This window comes from Elephas maximus, chromosome 23 (genome assembly GCF_024166365.1).
Source record: "Elephas maximus indicus isolate mEleMax1 chromosome 23, mEleMax1 primary haplotype, whole genome shotgun sequence".
Classification (NCBI taxonomy): Eukaryota; Metazoa; Chordata; class Mammalia; order Proboscidea; family Elephantidae; genus Elephas; species Elephas maximus.
The window spans coordinates 16,803,339-16,825,862 of record NC_064841.1 but is presented as its reverse complement, the minus strand read 5'-3'; the positions used below and the strand labels follow the sequence as shown (position 1 = coordinate 16,825,862).

The 22,524-nt window shown below is 35.7% G+C and overlaps 1 protein-coding gene across 3 annotated transcripts in view; it reads left to right on the top strand.

Annotated features, from left to right (window-relative positions):
* U2SURP (U2 snRNP associated SURP domain containing) overlaps nt 1-22,524 on the top strand; it is a 50,022-nt gene that overhangs the window by 9,768 nt on the left and 17,730 nt on the right. Inside the window, exons 4-21 of one of the 3 annotated variants that reach the window (XM_049867224.1) lie at nt 1,017-1,115; nt 3,935-4,049; nt 4,496-4,629; nt 8,206-8,273; nt 8,833-8,927; nt 9,011-9,043; nt 9,137-9,219; nt 10,201-10,366; nt 10,544-10,755; nt 11,690-11,733; nt 14,817-14,921; nt 15,768-15,834; nt 15,913-16,076; nt 17,265-17,427; nt 18,462-18,541; nt 19,471-19,558; nt 20,815-20,937; nt 21,789-21,945. In XM_049867224.1, coding sequence (XP_049723181.1) covers nt 1,017-1,115; nt 3,935-4,049; nt 4,496-4,629; nt 8,206-8,273; nt 8,833-8,927; nt 9,011-9,043; nt 9,137-9,219; nt 10,201-10,366; nt 10,544-10,755; nt 11,690-11,733; nt 14,817-14,921; nt 15,768-15,834; nt 15,913-16,076; nt 17,265-17,427; nt 18,462-18,541; nt 19,471-19,558; nt 20,815-20,937; nt 21,789-21,945 — 1,996 coding nt within the window. Of the gene's footprint in view, nt 1-1,016; nt 1,116-3,934; nt 4,050-4,495; nt 4,630-8,205; nt 8,274-8,832; nt 8,928-9,010; nt 9,047-9,136; nt 9,220-10,200; nt 10,367-10,543; nt 10,756-11,689; nt 11,734-14,816; nt 14,922-15,767; nt 15,835-15,912; nt 16,077-17,264; nt 17,428-18,461; nt 18,542-19,470; nt 19,559-20,814; nt 20,938-21,788; nt 21,946-22,524 lie in introns of those variants that run through there. The other 2 variants (XM_049867223.1, XM_049867225.1) reach the window with 2 other exon arrangements.

Sequence of the window (22,524 nt, the reverse complement as noted above, 5' to 3'; positions counted from 1 at the left end):
TATTTAATAAATATTCCTCTCTTAAATTTTTGAATCAAAATCATAACTTTCAAATGAATAACTGATAAACAACTAAAGGTCTATAGACAATTTACTCAAGCCATGTTTTAGAGGGAAATTGTTTCTAACTTACATAAATGAAGAGTTCATTAAAATAGTATTTTCTTATATTCAAAATGAGATGGCGTAGCTTTACTTAAACTGAAACTGAAAATACTGTAGGTGATACATTCCGCATGAAGAAAATGAAGTTAGGCTCATAAATGTTGGTATCGTGGGTGAAGATTGAGGTAATTTACTGAATTATGAAGGAAGTGATGCCATTTCTGGTACCTGGAATGAGAGTTATAGGTGGTAGTCAGATCCCTGCTGCGGGACTGTATGCCCCCGTTGCCCTATCTCTGAGTGTTTCAGGTCCCTGCTGCGGGGCTGTGGGGATGTGTGCCCCCGTCGCCCTATCTGAGTCTTTCAGATCCCTGCTGTGGGACCGTGGGGATGTGTGCCCCCATTGCCCCGAGTGTTTCAGATCCCTGCTGCGGGACCGTGGGGATGTGTGCCTCCGTTCCCCTATCTGAGTGTTTCAGATCCCTGCTGCGGGACCGTGGGGATGTATGCCTCCGTCGCCCTATCCGAGTGTCTTTTCTAGCTCTGTTTCCTTTGCTTAGAAACACCTGTGCTTTGTCTCCTCAAGTCTTTTATTCTTACAGCCAGCAAGTGGGTTGCATGAGTTCTATGACTAGCTCTCTGTTTTGTTTCTTACCTTTTTTAAAAAAATGGCCTTTACGTGTTACTGACCTTGAGCTAACAAAGACATTCTTTGATGAATACATATATCAGAATCAAGCCCAAAGCACCACTTGATGCTTAGAGTAGCCCCAACTCTGCTTCTTTACAGCGAACATTTTTTAAAACAAGCCACCTATTCAGAAGACTTAGTAATCAGTTGAGGTGTATTAAAGTTATAGATCGCATTAAGAATGTATATTTAAAGGTATGCTTTTCATTTCTTTTCATAGCCTGTTCTAGAAAACAAACTTAAAGCATTCAGTATTGGAAAAATGAGTACAGCTAAGCGAACACTAAGTAAGAAGGAGCAAGAAGAATTAAAGAAAAAGGTAATGTTTAAAATGTATTTTGAATTATCCTTGGAGATGAATGTGTCTAAGGGACCATCAGTGTATAGGCAGGAGAGAAATGTTTCCCAGAGATTGTTCACGTCCAGGGTATCCTCATCTCCCACCCCCAAGTCAAATCTGTAACATGGGGCATATTCAGAGGATCCAGCTTCTACCCCTGCCCCCTTCACCCTGTTCCTCTCTTCCTTTCTGTATAGAAATTTTGGTTATTTTCTGGTCTATTCTTTTTGTATATAAGCAAGTACGTGCACACTTGTCATACCCCACTTCCCTTTCTTAGGTTAACAGTAGCATGGTATTCACAGTACATTTTTCTTGGCCTTGCCTTTTTTTAACCAAAAATTATATCTCAGATTATTTTATAGCAGTGTATAGAAATTTTCCTCACTTTTTTTTTTTGTTTTAAATAGCTGTGTAGATGTGTAATAGTTTTTCAACTGAAATGATACTGAGGGCATCTGTGTCTGGTATTTTACCATTATAGATAGTGCTGTTAAGACTAGTGTTGTTCATATGGTTTTTCTTTCTTCTTCTTTTGTAATTTTACTAGTGTATCTTTGGAAAATATTCCTATAAGTGAGATTACCGGGATGAACGGTAAGCACATAAATGTGGTTTTGCTAGACATGGTCATATTGCCCTCTGAGGTACAGGGTGATTCTGCGTTCCTATCGGCAGTGTATGAGTAGTGGTTTCCCCATAGCGTTGCCAACAGGATGCTATGAAAGAAGTTTTGCCAATTTGCTAGGTGGAGAATGGTTCTTGGTGTACTTTTTAATTTGCATTTTTCCTCTGGGCAAGGTTGAGCAGCTTTTTTTTGTTTGTTTCTGTGAACTGTCTGCTTTTTTCCTATAAGTTAATAGGTCATCTCTATTGTTAGAGTCTATATTAAGCAAATTAACACTTGGTCTCTGATGCAGAGTATGGTGTTTTTTCTCAGTTTGCCAGTTGTGCTTTTATTTTGCTTCTGGTGGTGTTTTTTTTTTTTCATGAGAAAATTATTTTTACATAGTCAAGTTTATCAGTCTTTCCCTCTGGTTTCTGGTTCTCCAGTCAAGTTTTTCTCCATTCTCAGGAATTTCCCCATGTTTTCTTCTATACTTGTATGGTTTCATTTAAAAAAAAAAAAAAAAAAATCTGATTAATTTGGAATATATCCTGATGTACAGTATGATGGATGAATTGGTGCATTTTTTTTTCTTCAAATGGCTATCCTGTTATCCTAACTTTTTTTTTGAAAAATCTGTCTATTCCCCACTAATTTGAGAACCCCCTTTTGTTGAATACTAAACTTCTACATGTGGTTGTATTTATTAAGAAGCCCTAGTTGTGCAGTGGTTAAACGCTTCACTGCTCACCGACAGCAGCTCTGCGGAAGAAAGACTTGGTGATCTGCTCCCATAAAGATAATAGCCTAGAAGACTATGGGGCAGGGGCAGTTCTACTCTGTCACATGGGATTGCTATGGATTGAAATGTAGTCAGTGGCAGGCAGCAGCCATTATATTTATTTGTGGATTGTTCGTTTTGTTCCACTGGCCTTTCTATTTATATGTGTTTTAGGGACATTTAGAATACTTATAATTGAAAATGATAAGGTTCTGACCTGTTTTTTTTTTTTTTTTAATAAATACCATCTGTCAAGAGTAGAAATTTAGAAATTGTAGCAGCAGTATCTAATACTGTATCCATATCTTGGATGGTTTGAGAAGTAAACCTTTCTGTTTACTGGATTAAATCATGCCTTGGAAACTTCATAAACAGTAGTAGTATAATGTGTCTTCGTATAGTCCATGGTCTTATAGTTTGGCACTTGAATTGTCTCTAAACAAATTTACATGTCAGCTTATACTTAGTAGATCCTTTTCTTGTTTCACAAATTGCCAGTAGAGAAGCAGAGCTTCTTTTGGTTTCAATATTAATTAATATCTGATATCTACTAAGCATTGGAGTCCTGGTGACTTAACAGTGGTTAAGAGCTTGGCTGCTAACCACAAGGTTGGCAGTTTGAATCTACCAGCTGCTCCTTGGAAACCCTATGGGATAGTTCTACTCTGTCCTATAAGGTTGCTATGGCAAGAGGTTTGGTGTTTTTTTTGTTTTTTAAACTAAGGATTAGTATCACTACTTATTAAGACTGTTTTTTCCAGGGAAGGGAGATTTTTTTTTTTTAATTCTGCTTTTGATGGCTTACAGAGTATATTAGTTTCTCATTTAACAATTAATACACAGCGTTTTGTGACATTGGTTGCCAACCCCACGATATGTCAACCCTTTCATCTTCTTGACCTTGGGTTCGCCATTTCCATTTGTCCAACTTTCCTGTCCCCTCCTGCCTTCTTATCCTTGCCCCTGGGCTGGTGTGTCCATTTAGGGTCATGCATGATTGAGCTACGTGTATTACTGTTTGTTTCATGAGCTTGTCTAATCTTTGGTGGAAGGGTGAACCTCAGGAGTGACTTAAGTACTAAGTTAAAAGGGTGTCCAGGGGCCATACTCGTGGGGTTTCTCCAGTCTCTGTCAGACCAGTGAGTTTTTTTTTTTTGTGAGTTAGAATTTTGTTCTACATTTTTCTCCATCTCTGCCTGGGACTGCCTGTTATGATCCCTGGTAGAGCAGTCGTGGTGGTAGCCAGGCACCATTTGGTTGTGCCGGACTCAGCCTAGGGGAGGTTGTGGTAGTTGTGGTAGTCCAGGAGAGGAGGCTTTGTTTGCATTATTCTCTGATGAATTTAACCATATATACAAAAATGGTTTTTATATTATTTGATAAGTAAATTTATATCTTTATGTATATTAGGAGGATGAAAAGGCAGCTGCTGAGATCTATGAGGAATTTCTTGCTGCTTTTGAAGGAAGTGATGGTAATAAAGTGAAAACATTTGTGCGAGGAGGTGTTGTTAATGCAGCTAAAGGTAAGTGTGGGTATTGTCTTTGAGCAAACCCAAGCCTTGACTGAGGGGCTATAAATAGGTACTTAGGAGAGAAGTTTGGTTGCTTTTGGGTTTCACATTTCCTTTTGATTAGCACCCTCTAGTGGTGATATTACCTGACAAAATAAATGGCTAAAGTGAATTAATGAGAAATTGGAGCCAGATAACTTTTGAAAACAATGTACCTTTCTGGTTTGGAAGCTGCAGAGCATTTGGAAAAATTTTAATATATTTCATAATTTTACTCTAAATGATTAATGTTTTTGAGAAGAGGACAGTAATACCAGAATTTAACTTAATTTTGTCAGTAGTGGTAAATCTTAATACTGAAAGCATTCTATTTTTGTTTATTTTTAAGTAGAACTAGTGAGTGAATAAAATCCAAATAATACGGAATTAGTTTTGAAACTTAATATTTTAAATTTCAGAAGAACATGAAACAGATGAAAAACGAGGTAAAATCTATAAGCCTTCTTCAAGATTTGCAGATCAAAAAAATCCTCCAAATCAGTCATCCAATGAAAGACCACCGTCTCTTCTTGTGATAGAAACCAAAAAGCCTGTAAGTTATACTTAAATAATTTATGTTTGTGTTCAGAGATGATGCTGCCAATGACACTGTCAGTACTTCCACTGTAAGCAGGACTTTGGCTTTTTGTTTTTAATTTTTCGGGGTAGAGGTTGAGTTTTAATCTTTCTAACCTAGTAAGCTACTTAGACGATGATAGATGATAAAATTAGAATAGGGCATGTAGTTAATATTCGTTCATGTTCTTCGAGCAGTGACCGTTTGTTGTCACTATACTCGTAGCATCTCGGTGTGCTGCTACTGAACTTAGGGCATGTTTCTCTGGGCTGAGCTGGTATATAGACACGTGTAATTCTTATTTCGTAGTTGTGGTTTCAATTAATGTAAGTCAGCGATTGACTGTCATTCTAGATATAGATGTAAAATAATGAAGTTCTTTTAAAAAAAAATTGTGAAGTGAGGCGTTTAAGTTATATTACCGTCTATAATGTGAGTGGAAACCCTGGTGGTGTAGTGGTTACGTGCTACGGCTGCTAACCAAAGGGCCGGCAGTTCGAATCTGCCAGGCGCTCCTTGGAAACTCTGTAGGGCAGTTCTACTCTGTTCTATAGGGTCGCTGAGTCGGAATCGACTCGATGGCACTGGGTTATAATGTGAGTTAATTTTGGAAGACGATACATGTATTCCAACAATGTCTCTCTTGCCCAGAATATTCTTGGAACTTTTTTGGAATTATTATCGGAATGAGTGGCATTTTCTTTTAAGTATTCTCAGTGTTAGAAAAATTTTGTTCTTTGAGGGCGAAGTTTTTTGGGGGATAGGAATAGATGTGGGTCAGTTCATTTGGTGCCAGATTTGGTGAATAAACCCACTGCCGTTGAGTCGATTCTGACTCATAGTGACTCTATAGGACAGAATGGAACTGCCCCGTAGAGTTTCTGAGGAGCGCCTGGCGGATTCGGACTGCAAACCTCTTGGTTAACAGCTGTAGCACTTAACCACTATGCCACCAGGGTTTCTGATTTGGTGAATACATATGATTATATTGAATAAGGAGTTCTTGTGTGGCTTTTAAAATATCTCTGAAAGCAATTTTTTCAAATAGTAGCTTTATCGAGATAAAATTCATATTCCAATAAAATTCACCCTTTTAAAAGTGTGCAATTCAGTGATTTTCTAGTATTTTCAAAGAGTTGTGCAAAATAATTATTGCTATCTGTTTTTAGAACGTATCCCATTAGAACATTTTCATCATCCCAGAAAGAAACCTGTGCTCCTTAGCAGGCATTCCCCATTTACCCCAGTCCCTGGCAACCGCTACTCTATTTTCTGTCTCTGGATTTCATACAAATGGAATCATACAACATATAGTCTTTTTTTTTAATCTGGCTTTCTCACTTAGCATAATGTTTTCAGGACTCATCCATGTTGGTAGTGTGTATCATTACTTCCTTCCTTTTTATGATCGAATAATATTGTTTTATTCCTGTACCACATTTTGTTTATTCACTTGTAGTTTGATGGGTGGTTTGACCTTTTCAGCTATTAGGAGTAATGCTGCCATGAACATTCATGTACAGGTTTTTGTGTGGACAAGCGTGTTCAGTTTTTTTGGATATACTGTATTTTTATGCAAATAATGCGAGCCTTCTGTGTTTGCCACTGCGCCCTCCTCCTGTGAGGCATTTTGTAAGCATGCTATGCTAGTTTTTTTTACAGCAGCATGTGAAAAAATTGGCATAGTGGTATTTAAGAAAATACCTTATGGGCGGATGGCACAGTTGGCAGACAAACATAGAGGGCTGTGTTATTTGCATAAAAATATGGTATACCTAGGAGTGGAGTTGCTGGGTCGTATGGTACCTCTTGGTCTCTGGGTGGTGTGAGTGGTTTGCGCTTGAAGATTGGCAGTTCAGACTCACCTAGCATCACCACAGAAGAAAGGCCTGGGAATCTTCCATATAGATTACAACCAAGAAAACTATGGATCTCAGTTCTGCTTTGTAACTCATGAATTGGAATTGACCCAATGGTAGCAGGTTTGAGTTTTTTGTTTGTTTGTTTGTTTAAGGTAATTATGCTTAACCTTTTGAGGATCTGCCAAACTCTTTTCCAAATTGGCTGTACGAATTTATAGTCCTACAGGCAATGTATGAGAATTATGATTTCTCCACATTTTCACCAACACTTGTTATTGTCTTTTTTTAAAAAAAATACAATTATTTTCGTTTAGTAAATGTGAAGTTGTATCTCATTGTAATTTTGATTTGCATTTTCCTCGTGTCTGATAATTTTAAACATCTTTTCATGCTTCATTCACTTGTATATCTTCTTTGGAGAAATGTCTATTCAAATTCTTGGCCAGTTTTTTAATTGGATTGCTTGCCTTTTTATTGAGTTATAAGATTATTTTATATAGTCTTCAAGTTCCTTATCAGCTCATTCTGTTGGTTGTCTTTTCATTTTCTTGAGGGTGTCCTTTGAAATACAAAACCTTTATCTGTGTTTTTTCTTTTGTCTGTTGTGATTTTACCCATTGCCATCGAGTTGATTCTGACTGTTAATAGTGATTAAGTGCTGCAGCTGCTGTCTAGAAGGTTGGCAGTTTGAGCCCACCAGGCCCGCCTTGGAAATGAAGGGCACTTCTGCTCCGTCCTTTAGGGTCGCTGAGTTGGAGCCGACTCGACGGCGGTGGGTTTGGTTTTTTGGTTTGGCTTGTGATTTTGGTGTTATAGCCAAGAACCATTGCCTAGTTCAGGGTTATGAAAATTTACTCGTGTGTTTTGTTTTTAGGCTTTTATAGCTTTAACTCTTAAATTTAGGTCTAATTTCCATTTTGAGTTAATTTTGTATGTGGCGTGAAGTAGGGGTTGAACTTTATTCTTTGCTTGTGGATATTCAGTTGTCCTATTTTCAGTACTGTTTGTTGAAAAGGAGCCCTGGTGGTGCAGTGGTTAAGCGCATGGCTGCTGACTGAAGGGTTGGCCGTTAGAACCCACCAGCAGCTCCATGGGAGAGAGAGGCGGCAGTCTGCCCCTGTAAAGACGACAGCCTTGGAAGCCCTGTGGGGGCGGTTCTGCTCTGTCTAATACAGTCACTTTGAGTTGGAATTGACTCGACACCGTTAGGTTTGGCTTTGGTATTTGTCGAAAAGACTATTCTTTCCCCATCAAATTGTCTTGGAACCCTTGAAAGCAATTTTAAAAGAGGGATTCTAAAGGTGTTACGGATTGTTTTAGTAATTCATATCCTCTTAAGGTGATTGCTTTGAAGAGTGCATATTTTTGGTAGTTGTTCGTGGCAGTTACTTTGTGTGGCAGTTGAGTTACTTTATGGTTATTAATTTTGCCCCCCGTCCTGCGCCCATAATATTCAGACCTAAGTATTGTCAGCTTTGGGAGATAAACTTAATGGCTCCTTTAAGACTGCTGATAGCGTCAATTGTTATTTTGGAGAGGCAGGAAGGGAGATTTAGTGGTAACAGAAGTGTTCTTTTTATGTAAAGTTTTTAGACCATAGAAATGGCACTAAAATAAAGCTGGTTTTTAAATGATTTAATTATTGAACCATTAGTTTTGTTTAAAGTATAACTTGTCATATCCTTCATAGCCACTGAAGAAAGGGGAGAAAGAAAAGAAAAAAAGCAATTTGGAACTCTTCAAAGAAGAATTAAAACAGTAAGTTTTATAGTGTGGAGGGTAACTACCATAGGTATGAGCTGATGCTTAACAGATGCAGGTATGAAGAATGTAGTGTACAATTAGTTATTACTAACCAGTTTACCATGAGGTCGTTTTAGGCATCATAGTGATATTTTGTGAGGTATGTTTTGAAAATTAACCTTTAATCCAGCATCTAGATTGTTTGCATTAAGTGGGTTCAATTAAATTGATTTATCTAATGTCCGGAGTCCTGTTTGCAGTGGAAACAACGTACTCACTTGTGAGGTGGTGGTGGAACTTAGCCAAGAAATAACAAATTCTCTGCTTTTGACGAATTCCCTTCTCACCTTAAAAATGAGCTTCATATTCCATTTTAATATGATAAATGAGAAATTTGCTCTTGGCTCGTTATAGCTGAGGACTCTGTAATGTAGGTTGTCGTCAGTATTGGCATTTGATTACCCACGTATATTTCAAGTTATTTGAAAGTGGTACCTGGGTCAGGTGTATTTTTATTAAATGCGAAACAAGCAAATTTTGGCCCATTATTAGTGACTTTAAATGTTTTCAACAGAATTCAAGAAGAGCGTGATGAAAGACACAAAACAAAAGGCAGGTTAAGTCGATTTGAGCCTCCTCAGTCAGATTCTGATGGTCAGCGTCGTTCTAGTAAGTGACATTTATTTTAATGTTTATATTTGTGATTAATTGTTCTAAAAACTAAGAATTATTTTCTTGTCCTCCTTTTTAAGTGGATGCGCCTTCAAGAAGAAATAGATCATCTGGTGGTAATACAGTTTTTTGCTCTTTTAATTAACCAGAATTGTTCAGACTTTGTATTTTATGGGTTATAACTTTTTTTCCCCTCTTGTCCATAGTTCTTGATGATTATGCTCCTGGCTCACATGATGTAGGAGATCCAAGCACTACTAATTTATACCTTGGGAATATTAATCCACAGGTAATATTGGAAACATAATAGGAATTTTGGCTCATACTTTTGGAGGAAAACGGCTTTGTCAGTCAATGAAGAAGTAAAATCAGGAACCTCAGGTTAATGTGTCTGGTGCAACTAGACAGCATGGAAAATTATAAACTTCACCCGCAACTGGTCTGGGCCAGAGTATCTTGCTACAGTTTCTTAAGAGCTTATTTTTTCTTAGTCTGCTTTGAATTTAAAATGCTTTATTAAGTGTTGACTTTGTTATAATCGTGTTTATCAGATCAGGACATGTCTGGTGCTGGGAAACGTTCTTTTGAGACCACCGTTTCTGATGCACAGCTTCTTATGGGTTTTTTTTTTCTTTTTTCTCCTTGTAAAAGCAAAGTAATACTTGTGCTTTTGTTTTTTATATTTTCATTACTTTCTTTCCCGGTGCAGTGTTGCTAATTGTGTTATGAAGATGTAGTGTTTGTTATATATAATACGTGCTTTTAAAAATTGTATCTGTTTTGGATCTTGTTCCGTGCTTGCGGTTTTGGTTTTCTCTGTTTCGGATTACACTGGGAGTTGGGCGCTTGAATGAGAAAAAGCGATGAGATCCTTTTTTTTTTTACTGTTCATAACCGACAAATACTTTTTCCTTAAATGCGTTAATCACTCCTGCCTGACAAGTGCTGCTAAATCCCTAAAACCAACTACCGCTGTAGAACAGCTTATTAGGATCCAGAATCCTAAAAGGGGAAAGGGGAAGGGAAGGGGGAGTTTTGATTTCTGCAGCAACTAGGACTTCTCACCCCTAGTCACTTCTTAAAGTAAAACAGAAGTGTTCTTACCTGTGCAGAGTTCTTAAAGGTTCTTAGTACTTGAATAGAAAATTGTAGCATTAATACGTTTCATTCCACAAAGGCTACTTTGCTTTCTGTTGCATAGAAATTTTTTTTTTTCTTTTCCTTTATTTCTGTTTTTGCATACCAAAACACTCTGCATGCCTTCTTATAGATGAATGAAGAAATGCTGTGCCAGGAATTTGGAAGATTTGGGCCATTAGCCAGTGTCAAAATTATGTGGCCTAGAACTGATGAAGAAAGAGCAAGAGAGAGAAATTGTGGCTTTGTGGCATTTATGAATAGGAGAGATGCTGAAAGAGCTTTAAAAAATTTAAATGGTAAGAAACTTTATCATCCACTTACAGAATTCAGAGTTCTTTGGTTCTGAAAAGTTTATAAAAATTCTAGGGGAGAAAAATAGATCAGAAATGAAAAGACTGAAAATGAAAACTAATTCACCCCAAATTTTGTATTTCCTTCCGAGGGTTACCAAAATGATCTTTCTTTTCTTACAGGAAAGATGATTATGTCTTTTGAAATGAAGTTAGGTTGGGGTAAAGCTGTACCTATCCCTCCACATCCAATATACATTCCACCTTCTATGATGGAACACACGCTTCCCCCACCTCCATCAGGACTGCCTTTTAATGCGCAGCCTAGAGAGCGATTAAAGAACCCCAATGCTCCTATGTTACCGCCACCTAAAAACAAGGAGGATTTTGAGAAGGTAATTAAAAAAATACATAGGGCCGCATCTAATTTGTAAATACTAAATCTGTGCCAGTATTTCTTTCGACAATTTTATAGAAAATATGTGTATAAATTGTTTGGCAACTCTTAAAAGAAATAAGTAGATGTGTTCCCTGCCTTAGCCCATGGAATCCCTGTATTGAAATACTAGGTCATATTTTTATTTGTGGCTACCATTTCCTTTTTTGACCACTTGTTAAGTTTTTTTTTTTTTTTCTTTGTCCACTGTTGTGTCCAGGTTGCTTAAGTGCAGTATCTAAATTTACTTTGTTCTGAGAAAGTGATAATTTATATTTGGTTAAGTGACTTTTCAATTAGGAAGACTCCTAAATAGTTGAACTGTTTGAATGGCAGCTAGCTAACTTAGTTCTCAAGATCTGAGGTATTAGAATATTTGAGAGCATATGTGGTTTTTAAAAAATAGTTAACTACTCTAGTAAAAGCAAAGGGTGAGTATTTTCTTTTTATTAAACATAAAACCAACTTAATTTGAAGTTTCAAGAATTTGTTGGTTCTCTTATGAATTAATTACACTTAAAAGGACAGGGCTGGTTTTAAAGGCTTGGGAACAAAGTAGTGAACTGTATGGTCAGAGACAAACAGTTAATTATTTCACAAATTAAAATCTTTATCTGATAATTCTCAGTGTAGTACCTATTCCAGTGCATTGATGTGCATTCTGGCAGGAATGTTCTGATTCTTTGCATTTGGTGAACGTTTATTGTTCACTGAACACATCCATTTGCATTTATGTAATTGCTTAGTGTATAATTACTTCAAATGCAGTGATTGCCTGCAAAACTTGTGATTAGATGTGTAGTATTTTCAATGCATATGTATATTTTTGCTTGTTACTTGTTAACAATACTCACATATTCTATGTTTATTATCTGATGTGACTTCATATACAGACTCTGTCGCAAGCCATAGTCAAAGTGGTTATCCCAACAGAAAGGTACATGTTTTTCTTTATTATTACTGATCTAAATATAGACAATATCCCCTTCTGAATTAAAAAAAGAATGGTGTTGAGGAAAAGGTAATATCTTGACTGAGCAATGGTTCCTTCCCAGTACTTTTTGGGGGGATATGTGAAATTTAACTAACTTTAATGTAGTTTGTATTTTTATGTCATTATCTTTTTGTTTTTATTTTTGCCAATGTAGAAAATCTTATACTTTTAGTATTAGAATGTATTTAATAGATTTAATCTGGAATTATTGATCAAATGATGTTAGCCTGTTACAATGGGAAGATAGGTGTTTTAAACGTATCTTAAATTCTAGATAGTGTTACAGTTAGTCCCAAATGTATTTTTTCTTGGTTTCTGAATTATGTACAGTTAATATACAGCCTTGGTTTGAGTTTCCCTTACTGAAGACACAGCTTGTTTTTTTCCTAATTGACATTAAGAAGAAATTGCAGTCATTTTCATGAGCATGGGATATACTGTAAACTTTTTTTCACGATGACAGAGATACTTGGAATTTTTTTCTTTTCCTTTTTTTATTTTTTAACATAACATTAAAGCAGAAGAACTCACGCCCTAGGTTTGCTCTTGCTCAGTCAAGCTAAGCCTTTTCCCAAACCCAGGAGCACACACTGGTTGGATAATAAATGAACACAAAAGAATACCAAATTCTCTTTGACATTGGCCTTGGTGAGCAACACCAGCTGAACTGTCTGCGGCAGCGGGGGACCAGGAAAACATCATGGGATGGATTGGGAAAGTATACAGTTTTTGACCAGACATTGGTACGATCGACTCCAGTAAATGTGGTTTTATTATAACTGAGAGACATTTTTTTGTTGCTCAAAATAAGATAATTACCATTTTAAAATAATGCACTTTAAAGTAGATCATCTTTTTGTACTACACTGTTTAATTTTGATATAAACTAGTCACTGTTTTTTAAATAAGACCTTAAACACACAATCCTTAGGGAAAAAGAGTATGATTATAATTCTTTAATAATCTTGAATTCAAGTTAGCAAACAACTAATTGTCAGATTTTGATTTTAAATAATCATATGAAACATTTTAAAACTTTTTTAAACTAAATTTTCTAAAAATAGATTTATCAGAGTTACAAGCCTATTTAAAACTGTAGTGGTTCCCCTTCAACCCCCCCACCCCCCCACTGATAAAGTGTTAGCAGGAAAGTAATTTTACAGCATTCAGAAAGAATATATCCAGTAGTCTCACATGTGGCTCCGCTTATTTATAAACCAAACTTCAGTTGAATATACATTTTGCTGTAAAATCTTGACTCACCGTTAGTGTGAATTTTCTGTTTTAAACTTGCCAAGCCATTTTTCATCTATCTTTAATGCTGAAGTCAAGTTGCTTTTGACTTAATTCCCACAAGTTTCTGGATGTATCTAGCATTTGCCCATTTGGTTTTATATATTATGATAATCACATAAAATTTCCCCTAGCTTTAATTTGGCTCATATCAGTAGGGGCCTTGGAACTGAGTCATAACTTTGCATTATCTCCCTTCCTTCAAAATAACGTCATTAACTATATGGATGCTGAGAATGCATTCTCATTTGAATATCAAGAACTGCATGTTTGCAGAACATTTAATATTTCTGTGAAAGGAAAGTAATTTTTAGATTTAAAATTAAGTGATGCTTTTGGTCTTTTAACATCTTAAGGTTGAAGTAATAGTTTTAAATGTGTAGTTTCCCCTTAGTAAAGATTTAAACCGTCCTACAATTTTTTTGACCTTTAGGCTTAAATTAATTTTTTCTACTATGCAGAGATTTTAGTGTCCACTTAAGTAGGTCTGTTTGAAAACTGTGAGAAAATAGCTATAATCACCATAAGATAAATTATTTTATTTATGTATTTTGAAGCAGGGCATTATAGAGCCAAATGAAAAATCTGTTGTTCTATAACGATATACTTATTTATATTCTAGCAGTTACACGAACTTAATTTGAACTGGGAATGCTAAAGGTGTAATTTAGTGTGTGCCTTGTACTAAGAGCCAATATCCTTTTGCTTTCCCAATTGTTATTTGGCAACTCTGTATGCTGGGGGACTGGTGAAATGAGAAATCATGTTTGCCTGACAACATAATCAGTGTCTAAAATTGTGTTTGGAGTCTAATATCACATGATTTTAGCACCCAGCTTTAGATATTAAAAATAAAGTTTTTCTATGAGTCCAACCAATAAAATGACTGCACTATAAAGTTATAAATGTTTATTTTTGGCTTAAGTATTAGAAAATAATTGGCATGGAAAATGAAGCGGGCATCTCACCGTGTCCCCATATTGGAATATTTTGGACAGAGTAAGACTCCCATTCATTTAAAGCTTTGGCACTATAATTGCTTCACTGACTCATAATTAATATATAGGCAGAATTATACGTTTCAGGAATGATATGAACTAGTTTGAAGTGTGATCCAAAGGGATGTTGCCTCATTAAAGGTCAGATTCAATAAAAACTCCATCTGGTATATGTGTACCAGAAAAACACAGGCATGAGATGGATTTTTTATTAAGTCAGGCCTTAAACTTGTTAAATAGTTTTGCATTTTTATAAATTATAGTCATGGTTATAACATTTCAGTACCACCTCAGAAGTGCCTGTTTTAGGGATATTTTCTTTTAAAACATAGTATGTAAGCTTTTAGATGGTTATGATAACATGTAAGCTCTGAGGTACTGATTTTATGTATTTACTGCTTCCCAGTTAGTTGTAATTCATAATTTAATGTTTTGCATTTAGAAAATAAAATTAAGTGGCACTTAGAAAATTAAGTCTTTACTACTATGAGGCTGTGTTGTGGTCTCCCACCCTCCCTTCACCTTTCCTTCCTTTCCCACTCCCCTGCCCCCACTGCCCTGTCCCCCCTTAATGCACAAGGCTTTAACATATGCTCCAGGTTACTTTTTTGTTTGAAATTCCATATTAGTCAGCAAAATAATCTTTTCCTGCGCAATTATAGTAACTTAGATCAAGTGTAGTTTTATATAGTGGTAGGTCTGAATCCATTTTCTTTAACTGTGTTGTTGTTGTAGGAATTTGCTCGCCCTGATACATCGCATGATAGAGTTTGTTGTACGTGAAGGGCCAATGTTTGAAGCTATGATTATGAACAGAGAAATCAACAATCCTATGTTCAGGTGTGCATTTTAAAAGTACTTTTAACTTCAAAATTAAAAAATATTTCCAAGAACAAAATTCTAAAAAGTGTGGGATTTGTAATAGTGTGAAAAGGCAATTTTAGTAATTAGACTAAAAAGTGCTTGGGTCAATTTTCCGCATGATTTTGATGTAGTCAATTAAATGGTATTGTTTTCAGGATTCTTCGGGAGGAGAATATTGTCCATTATACCTTTCAAAAATGAATCTTTTATAAGTGAGATACACTAAAACAAATGAGGTTTAAGGGAATTTGCTTGTCTTTGAATTATGTCTAAGAAATTAACATTTTTTGCTTAAACCAAAAAACCAAACCTTTTGCCATCGAGTCAACTCTGACTCATAGCGACCGTATAGCACAGAGTAGAACTGCCTCATGGTGTTTCCAAGGAGTACCTGGTGGATTCGAACTGCCAACCTTTTGGTTAGCAGCTGTAGCTCTTAGCCACTATGCCACCAGGGTTTCCACTTTTTCACTTAAGTAGTATAAAATCACTACTTTTGAAATTGTATGTTGTGAAAATTTCACCATTGCCAGACACAGTATTTGACACATAGTGTTCCATAAAGGTGGTTTTAAGACTTGGCAAGATGCATGAAGCCCTTCTGAATATTAATGTAAGTCACTAAGACAGGAAATCAGTTTCGGGCTGGGTTGGAGGGAGTGGCTGGTAGCAGTGGGGTGAGGATTTCTTTTCTGGGATCTTTGCTTTCAGTTTTATTTGGAACTAATTAGGCAAGTAATTCTCATTTGTTAATATTTACTTGAGGATAGCTCTTTGTTAAAGAATGTGATGTTTAATGTATTTTTTTCTTTTTTGTTTTAGGTTCTTATTTGAAAATCAGACACCAGCCCATGTTTACTATAGGTGGAAGCTTTATTCTATTCTGCAGGCAAGTACAGTCTATTACTTTGTTTATTTTGACTCTGAGTTATTAGACCTTTCTAATAACATTCTGGGCTTTTATTAGGGAGATTCTCCAACTAAGTGGAGGACAGAAGATTTTCGAATGTTCAAAAATGGATCTTTTTGGAGGCCACCACCATTAAATCCATACCTGCATGGGATGTCAGAAGAGCAAGAAACAGAAGCTTTTGTTGAGGAGCCTAGTAAAAAGGGAGCACTGAAGGAAGAGTAAGATTTTTTTTTTCTTTCTATTACACATTCAGAAAAGTCACATACTCTTACAGTAGTCTTTCTAGAGATGGTAACCTAAAAGAAAGTGGTTTTTTCACTTGTAAATATTTAAAATGGTAACATTTTTTGTCATATGCAATGTAATTTTAAACAAACATCTTGGCAAATACAACTATGTGTGTGCTGCTGACCTCGGCCTCTTCTTACTGATAAAATTAATGATGATCTCTTAAAGATTGACTCTTCCTCCAGCATTGGAATACATCAGATTGTCACAGAAATTGTCTATGGACCTTCAGTATTCTTGCCTCTCTGAATACAATATAAAGAGGAAAAATTACTGTATGGCCAGTAGGGTCAGATGGTTGACTATGCAAAGCCCCTCCACAGAGTTTGTCAGTGTGTGGTGAGTTGTTAGGTGACCGAAGTATGTGTTGTTATTAGTACTCAGTCAGAACTGCTGTGGTTTTAAGAAGCAGGAACCAAGTTAACTATCGAATGTTCAGAGGAAGTTCTGTATACCACATGGGAAAAAGCTGAGTAAAAGAGTTTTTAGCATATAGGATTATATATTTTACTGCCTAGTCTGCAAATATTAATATTGGTTGCATTGATGTATTGTTTGTGAGACGACTCGTGAGTAGAGGGCTATAGTAATTATTTGAGGATATGCTTCTGAAGATAGGTGTTAGTCATTACCCCAGACGTTGGTACCATCAGCCCACAGGGCAAATCTGGCTACTGCCTATTTTTATAAATAAAGTTTTATTTATGGTTGCTTCGTTAGTACAGCAGCAGAGTTGAGCACTGTGATAGAGACCTTATGGCCTGCAAAGCCTGAAATATTTACTACGTGGCCCTTCATAGGAAATGTTTGCCAGTCCTTAATTTAGGCTGTCCTAATCCTATGCTATGCCACAGTGCTGAAGAAATCAACTTCTTTCAAAGAAGGGGAGTAAAGAACATGAAGGGTCTTCTTCAGTGTATGGAATAATAGGGCTGGCTGCACTTAGAGACACTTGAAAAACACCTGTAATTTTTTCCATGTGCTTACTGGCCATTTGTAGATCTTTTTAGAAATATGTATTCAAGTTCTTTGAGTTTTAAAGAAATTAGTTTATAAGCAGAAGGTATGTATTTGAGATTTGTATCTGTAAAGTATAAGTTAAAAATATTTGTATTCAGACAGAGGGATAAGTTAGAAGAAATCTTACGGGGATTAACTCCAAGGAAAAATGATATTGGAGATGCAATGGTTTTCTGTCTTAATAATGCTGAAGCTGCTGAAGAAATAGTGGATTGCATTACTGAGTCATTGTCCATCTTAAAGACACCCCTTCCTAAAAAGGTATGGGAATGACTTCTTTTTGAATGTTTAAGTAAAGGTGAGGTAATAGTTAACTTCTTTTTGTATTGGAAATGGTTGGCTTTTTTGCATGAAGAGCTGGACTAGAAGAAACCTTTCCTAAGCAGTCTTGTTTTCCTTGTACCTGAGAGCTTGTTATGTTCATTGCTGTACGAGCTATCAACAGGTTGAAATGTAAATGAGCTACAAATTTTATCACAGTTGTGGTGCTGTTGAATTTCTCATGGCTCTTCTAATTAGCAGCAATTATTAAAACACAGCTAAAAGTAGAGTTATGCCCCTGATTCCAAGAAATGATGGTACAGAATTTTTTCTAGATAATGACTTATGATTTTTTAAAGCTTTTTTTTTTTTAAGAGTTGTGTTTACAGAAAAATTACACAGAAGGGACAGAGTTCCTGTATACTTGCCCCTCCCCCCGTGTCTCTTATTAATATCTGGCATTAGTGTGGTACATTTGTTACAATCAGTGAGCCAGTATTGATACATTATTATTAACTAAAGCCTATAGTTTACGCTAGAGTTTACTGTCTGTGTTGTACAGTTCTGACAAATCCCTAATGTTATGTATCCACCATTACAATATCATACAGACTAGTTTCACTGCCCTTAAAATGCTCTGTGCTTTGCCTATTTATCCTCCCGTTCTCCCCCTGAACCCCTGGCAGCCACTGTTCTTTCATTGTCTCTGTAGTGTTCTCTTTTCCAGAATGTCATTTAGTTGGAATCGTTTCCCTTTGTGGCTTTGTTCACTTAGCAATATTCGTTTATGGTTCCTCCATATGTTTTTGTGGCTTGGTAGCTAATTACTTTTTATCACGGAATAATACTCCATTGTATGGATGTACCAATTTGTTTGTACATTCACCTTTTGAAGGATATCTCAGTTGCTTCCAAGATTTGGTAATTATAAATAAAGCTGTTATAAATATTTTTGTGTAGATTTGGCTAATGATTTTTGTTCCAAGTATACCACCATTTTTAATCTGCTTTGTATTATATTTCTGGTATTCTAGATTGCCAGATTATATTTGGTTTCTGATGTTTTGTACAACTCTTCAGCCAAAGTTGCCAATGCTTCATATTATAGAAAATTGTAAGTATAATACTTTAAACTGGTAATCCTGAAATAAAATACTTAAAGATAAGGAATTCAGAAAAAGAGGATTGTTTTGTCAATTGATACCCCTCCCCCCATAATACGATAATTTGAATTTATTCATGGTTGGTAAGATTAAAAAAATTTTTTGATTTTATTGAACTATAAACCACTGTAAGCTAAATTGTCAGAGCTATCTGAAAGTTTTCATTTCCTATTAGTTTCTTGACAGTGAAACAAACAGGTGGAATTAAAAAATAATTTCATTTTTATTGTATATTTAGCCATTTTTATAACAAGTTTGCAGTACAAATGATGGCAAGCACAAAGAAAAAAACTAAAGACAACTATAGGATCTGATCATTATTGTGTTGATTGTAATTCATTGTTAATATTTTCTAAGGCAGTAAGAAATTATGTTGCTGTACTGTAATTAATATGTTAACTCTTCCTTAGCTCTCCAGAGTTCTCCTTTATTTTAATTTATAAACTAGGCTCAGGGAAGCTGTTCCCTAGGAACTGATGATATCCAGTGTTCTGAAGGGAAATTTGGAGAGCTGGGTTCTAGTCTTAGCTCTGCCATTAGTTTCTTTTTCTTGGACAAGTTGCTTAACTTTTCTAAGCTTTTTATTTTATAAAACAAATCACAACTCGATGGCTTAAAGGATCCTCAGTGTAAAATTTCTCTTAATAAAGGGAACTAGTCTATTAGGACTCTTGGCAAATTTGCAGTAGAAAAATTCTGAGGAATAGAGTTAAAGCATTTCAGTTGTGGTTTTAGACTTCTTGATGTTCTGAAATTGCTTAATTAATTTATTTCCTAAATATTTTAAGTCTAAGAGAGGCTTTCATTGGCTAGCACATTGAAGTGGTTAGGGACTGGTTAAACAAGTTCTCTTTTAAAGAATAAATTATTTGAATTTCAGTTTTGAAACAAAGTTATGTCAGATATTTTCAGACCTCAATGCTACCTATCGTACAATTCAAGGCCATTTGCAGTCTGAAAACTTTAAGGTATGTGCATTATTTTACTATTTTTTGCCCTAGGTTTTTTTTTTTTTTTTAATTGATTTATGTGAAAGTTTACAGCTCAGTTTCTCATTCAAAAAATTTATACACATAGTTTTGTGACACTGGTTGCAGTCCCCACAATGTGACAGCACGCTCCCGTTTTCCACTCCAGGTTCCCCGTGTCCATTTGCCCTAGTGTTTTAAAAGGGTAGGGAGAGTAGTGGATGGTTGTGGAGGGGAGTGGGCCAGGGTGCATAGGAGGGATAGAAAAATACATAACACAAGTGTATGATGGTAATTTAAAACTTGGGTATTTTAGAAAATATTCCTTTAAACTTCTGCTACCACTGATTTTACCGTCATTGTCAAAAATGTCAGAAATTTAAAAAAGTATATTGACGAGTGTTATTTTTTTTTTTTTCAGGTATTTAGTTTTGGTGTTTTCATTTAATATTTTAAACAGTCTTTCCTAGAATGCATTTAGAAGATCATTTGTTTTGTAATGGTAGATATAATTTGACTGGATTAGGGAATATACATTTAGTATTTGTAACAGCAGTGGGTTTGGTTTTTGTTTTAGAAAATAGATTTAGTAACTAACTTTTTAATCTCTTAAGATGTGGACCAACTTTAAGAAAAGCTAAACAAATTACCTTACTTATAATTGAATAAATAAGTGTACTTTCATAGGAAGAAGACTTTTTGTTAGGGAAATATTTTAGTTTGGGAAGATTCCCAGTGACCCCACCATTTAGGGAACTCAAACAACTTCATTTTATTTTAGGTCATAAATCAGAACTTGCAGAAAAGTTTAGGGAAGGACAGAGAAAAGTATTAGCCAGAATTAGAAAGTACTTTATTGGACCATAAGGGATTCAGGTCAAGATTCGGCTATGCTGATTTCCAACTTCATAATTCTCTGTGATGGTGTCTCCTAGAATGTCGTCTAATGGTAGCGGTAGTGGTGTGGGCGTTGGCCGTAGCTGGTCAGTAGCAAACAGTTACTGTTTCTTTTTCATTATACTTATAAAACATTATTTTATGAACAAGTTTATTTTTTAGGGCTGCTGCTTTTCTTTTAATTAGAAGGCGACTTTGATTTTTTTTAAGTTACAATAGTGGTATATTATAATTTTCTTTACCTAAATTTTATAAAGAATGTCAGTTTAAAAGAAAATAGAGCAAGTAATAATGGTACTTCTCATAAACTGATGTTTGACACATGTTGTCCTACAAAAATAATTTGTTTCCTATTTTAGCAAAGGGTAATGACCTGCTTCAGAGCATGGGAAGATTGGGCAATTTATCCAGAGCCATTTTTGATCAAACTACAAAACATTTTCTTAGGGCTTGTAAATATTATCGAAGAAAAGGAAACTGAGGTAGGCACTCAGTGTATTTGTCTTTTTTTTTTTTTTTTTTTAATTTATTTGTGGGGGACACTGGAGGGTGTGGTATGTTATAGATGCACGTAACATTTTTTTGTGAAAAGTATCTTCTGTTTACCACTACCGAGTGGATTTTGTTGCTGGCATTGCCAGAGCTCTGGAGTTGAAATTATATATATAACAGTATTCTGTTTTGTATACTTATGTTAACATTGGTGGCTGATTTTTCATTTGATGACATGAAAAGATTTATATGTATGTGTGTATATGTATGTATAGCAACATGTATTATATGTGTGTATATACAGCAAGTAGAGCAGAAAAAGCAAGTAAGATCAATGTAGCATAATTGCATTTCGTTAAGTTAACCGTTGTTGTATAAGTAAATAAGGAGCCCTGGTGATGCAGTGGTCGAGTGTTTGGCTGCTGACCAAAAAAAAAAAAGGTCAGTGGTTACAATCCACCAGCCACTCCATGGGAGAGAGTTGTGGCAGTCTGTTTCCGTAAAGATTAAGCCTTGGAGACCCTATGGGGCAGTTCTACACGGTCCTACAGGGTTGCTATGAGTTGGAATCAACTTGATAGCAGCGGGTGTTTTGGTTACGTAAGTGAGTATGTACATGAAAAGTTCTGCGACTATGGTAGCAGATTGTCTTCATTACCATTCTGCTGTTTTTTACTTCCCAAATACTTGAATCCTTCTTCTTCTTCACTTCTACCACCTCAAGTTTGGGAATATGAGTGGATATCCACCTGGTTGATTAGTATTAGATTATAGATTACTATTGTAGCAACATGACTTTAGCAGGCAAAGGAACATGCCACGATAGTGCATGTCTCTGTAGGATGTACCAGATGACCTCGATGGTGCCCCCATTGAGGAAGAGCTTGACGGCGCACCTCTTGAAGATGTGGATGGAATTCCTATTGATGCTACTCCCATTGATGACCTCGATGGAGTCCCTATAAAGAGTCTTGATGATGATCTTGATGGAGTACCTCGTAAGTTCAAAATGGTTAGAATTTCTGATTAAGAAGGTGTCGAGTTATTAACTTTTTTCTTTTATCTCTTCACCTTTCAAAATTCAAATACCCAGTAGTACAGTTGAAAGCGCCAAGAAAAATATTCTCTTTCTGGTCGCATTTTTGTGTTGGGACAGTCAGCCTTCTATAGATTAGCAAGTTTTTGTTTTTTTGGCTTGATCGTCAGAAAATTATAGGCTAAGTCTTGTGCTTAATTATATTCATAGTCCCAGGTGCCTGGTTTTATCAGTTTTGTTTTTAAGATTAGTTTTCTTGGTAACGCAGTTATGCTAGCTGCCTAAAATAATTTTTGGAAATAAGTATACACAGTCTTAAGTACATTTGAATTATGTGTTAAAAGATTGAGCAATATGTGAATGCTGTAGTTAAAACAATATTTATAATAAAGTGCTTAAGATTTTTTACTTCCTCAACTTCTCCAGTGTTTGAAATACTGGTAATCTGTATTTTCTGAATTGGCATACTCTTTGAAAATTGGACCTCAGGTGTAAAGAATTGGATTAGTCATAGTCCTTCTCCACACTATCATCATTAGTC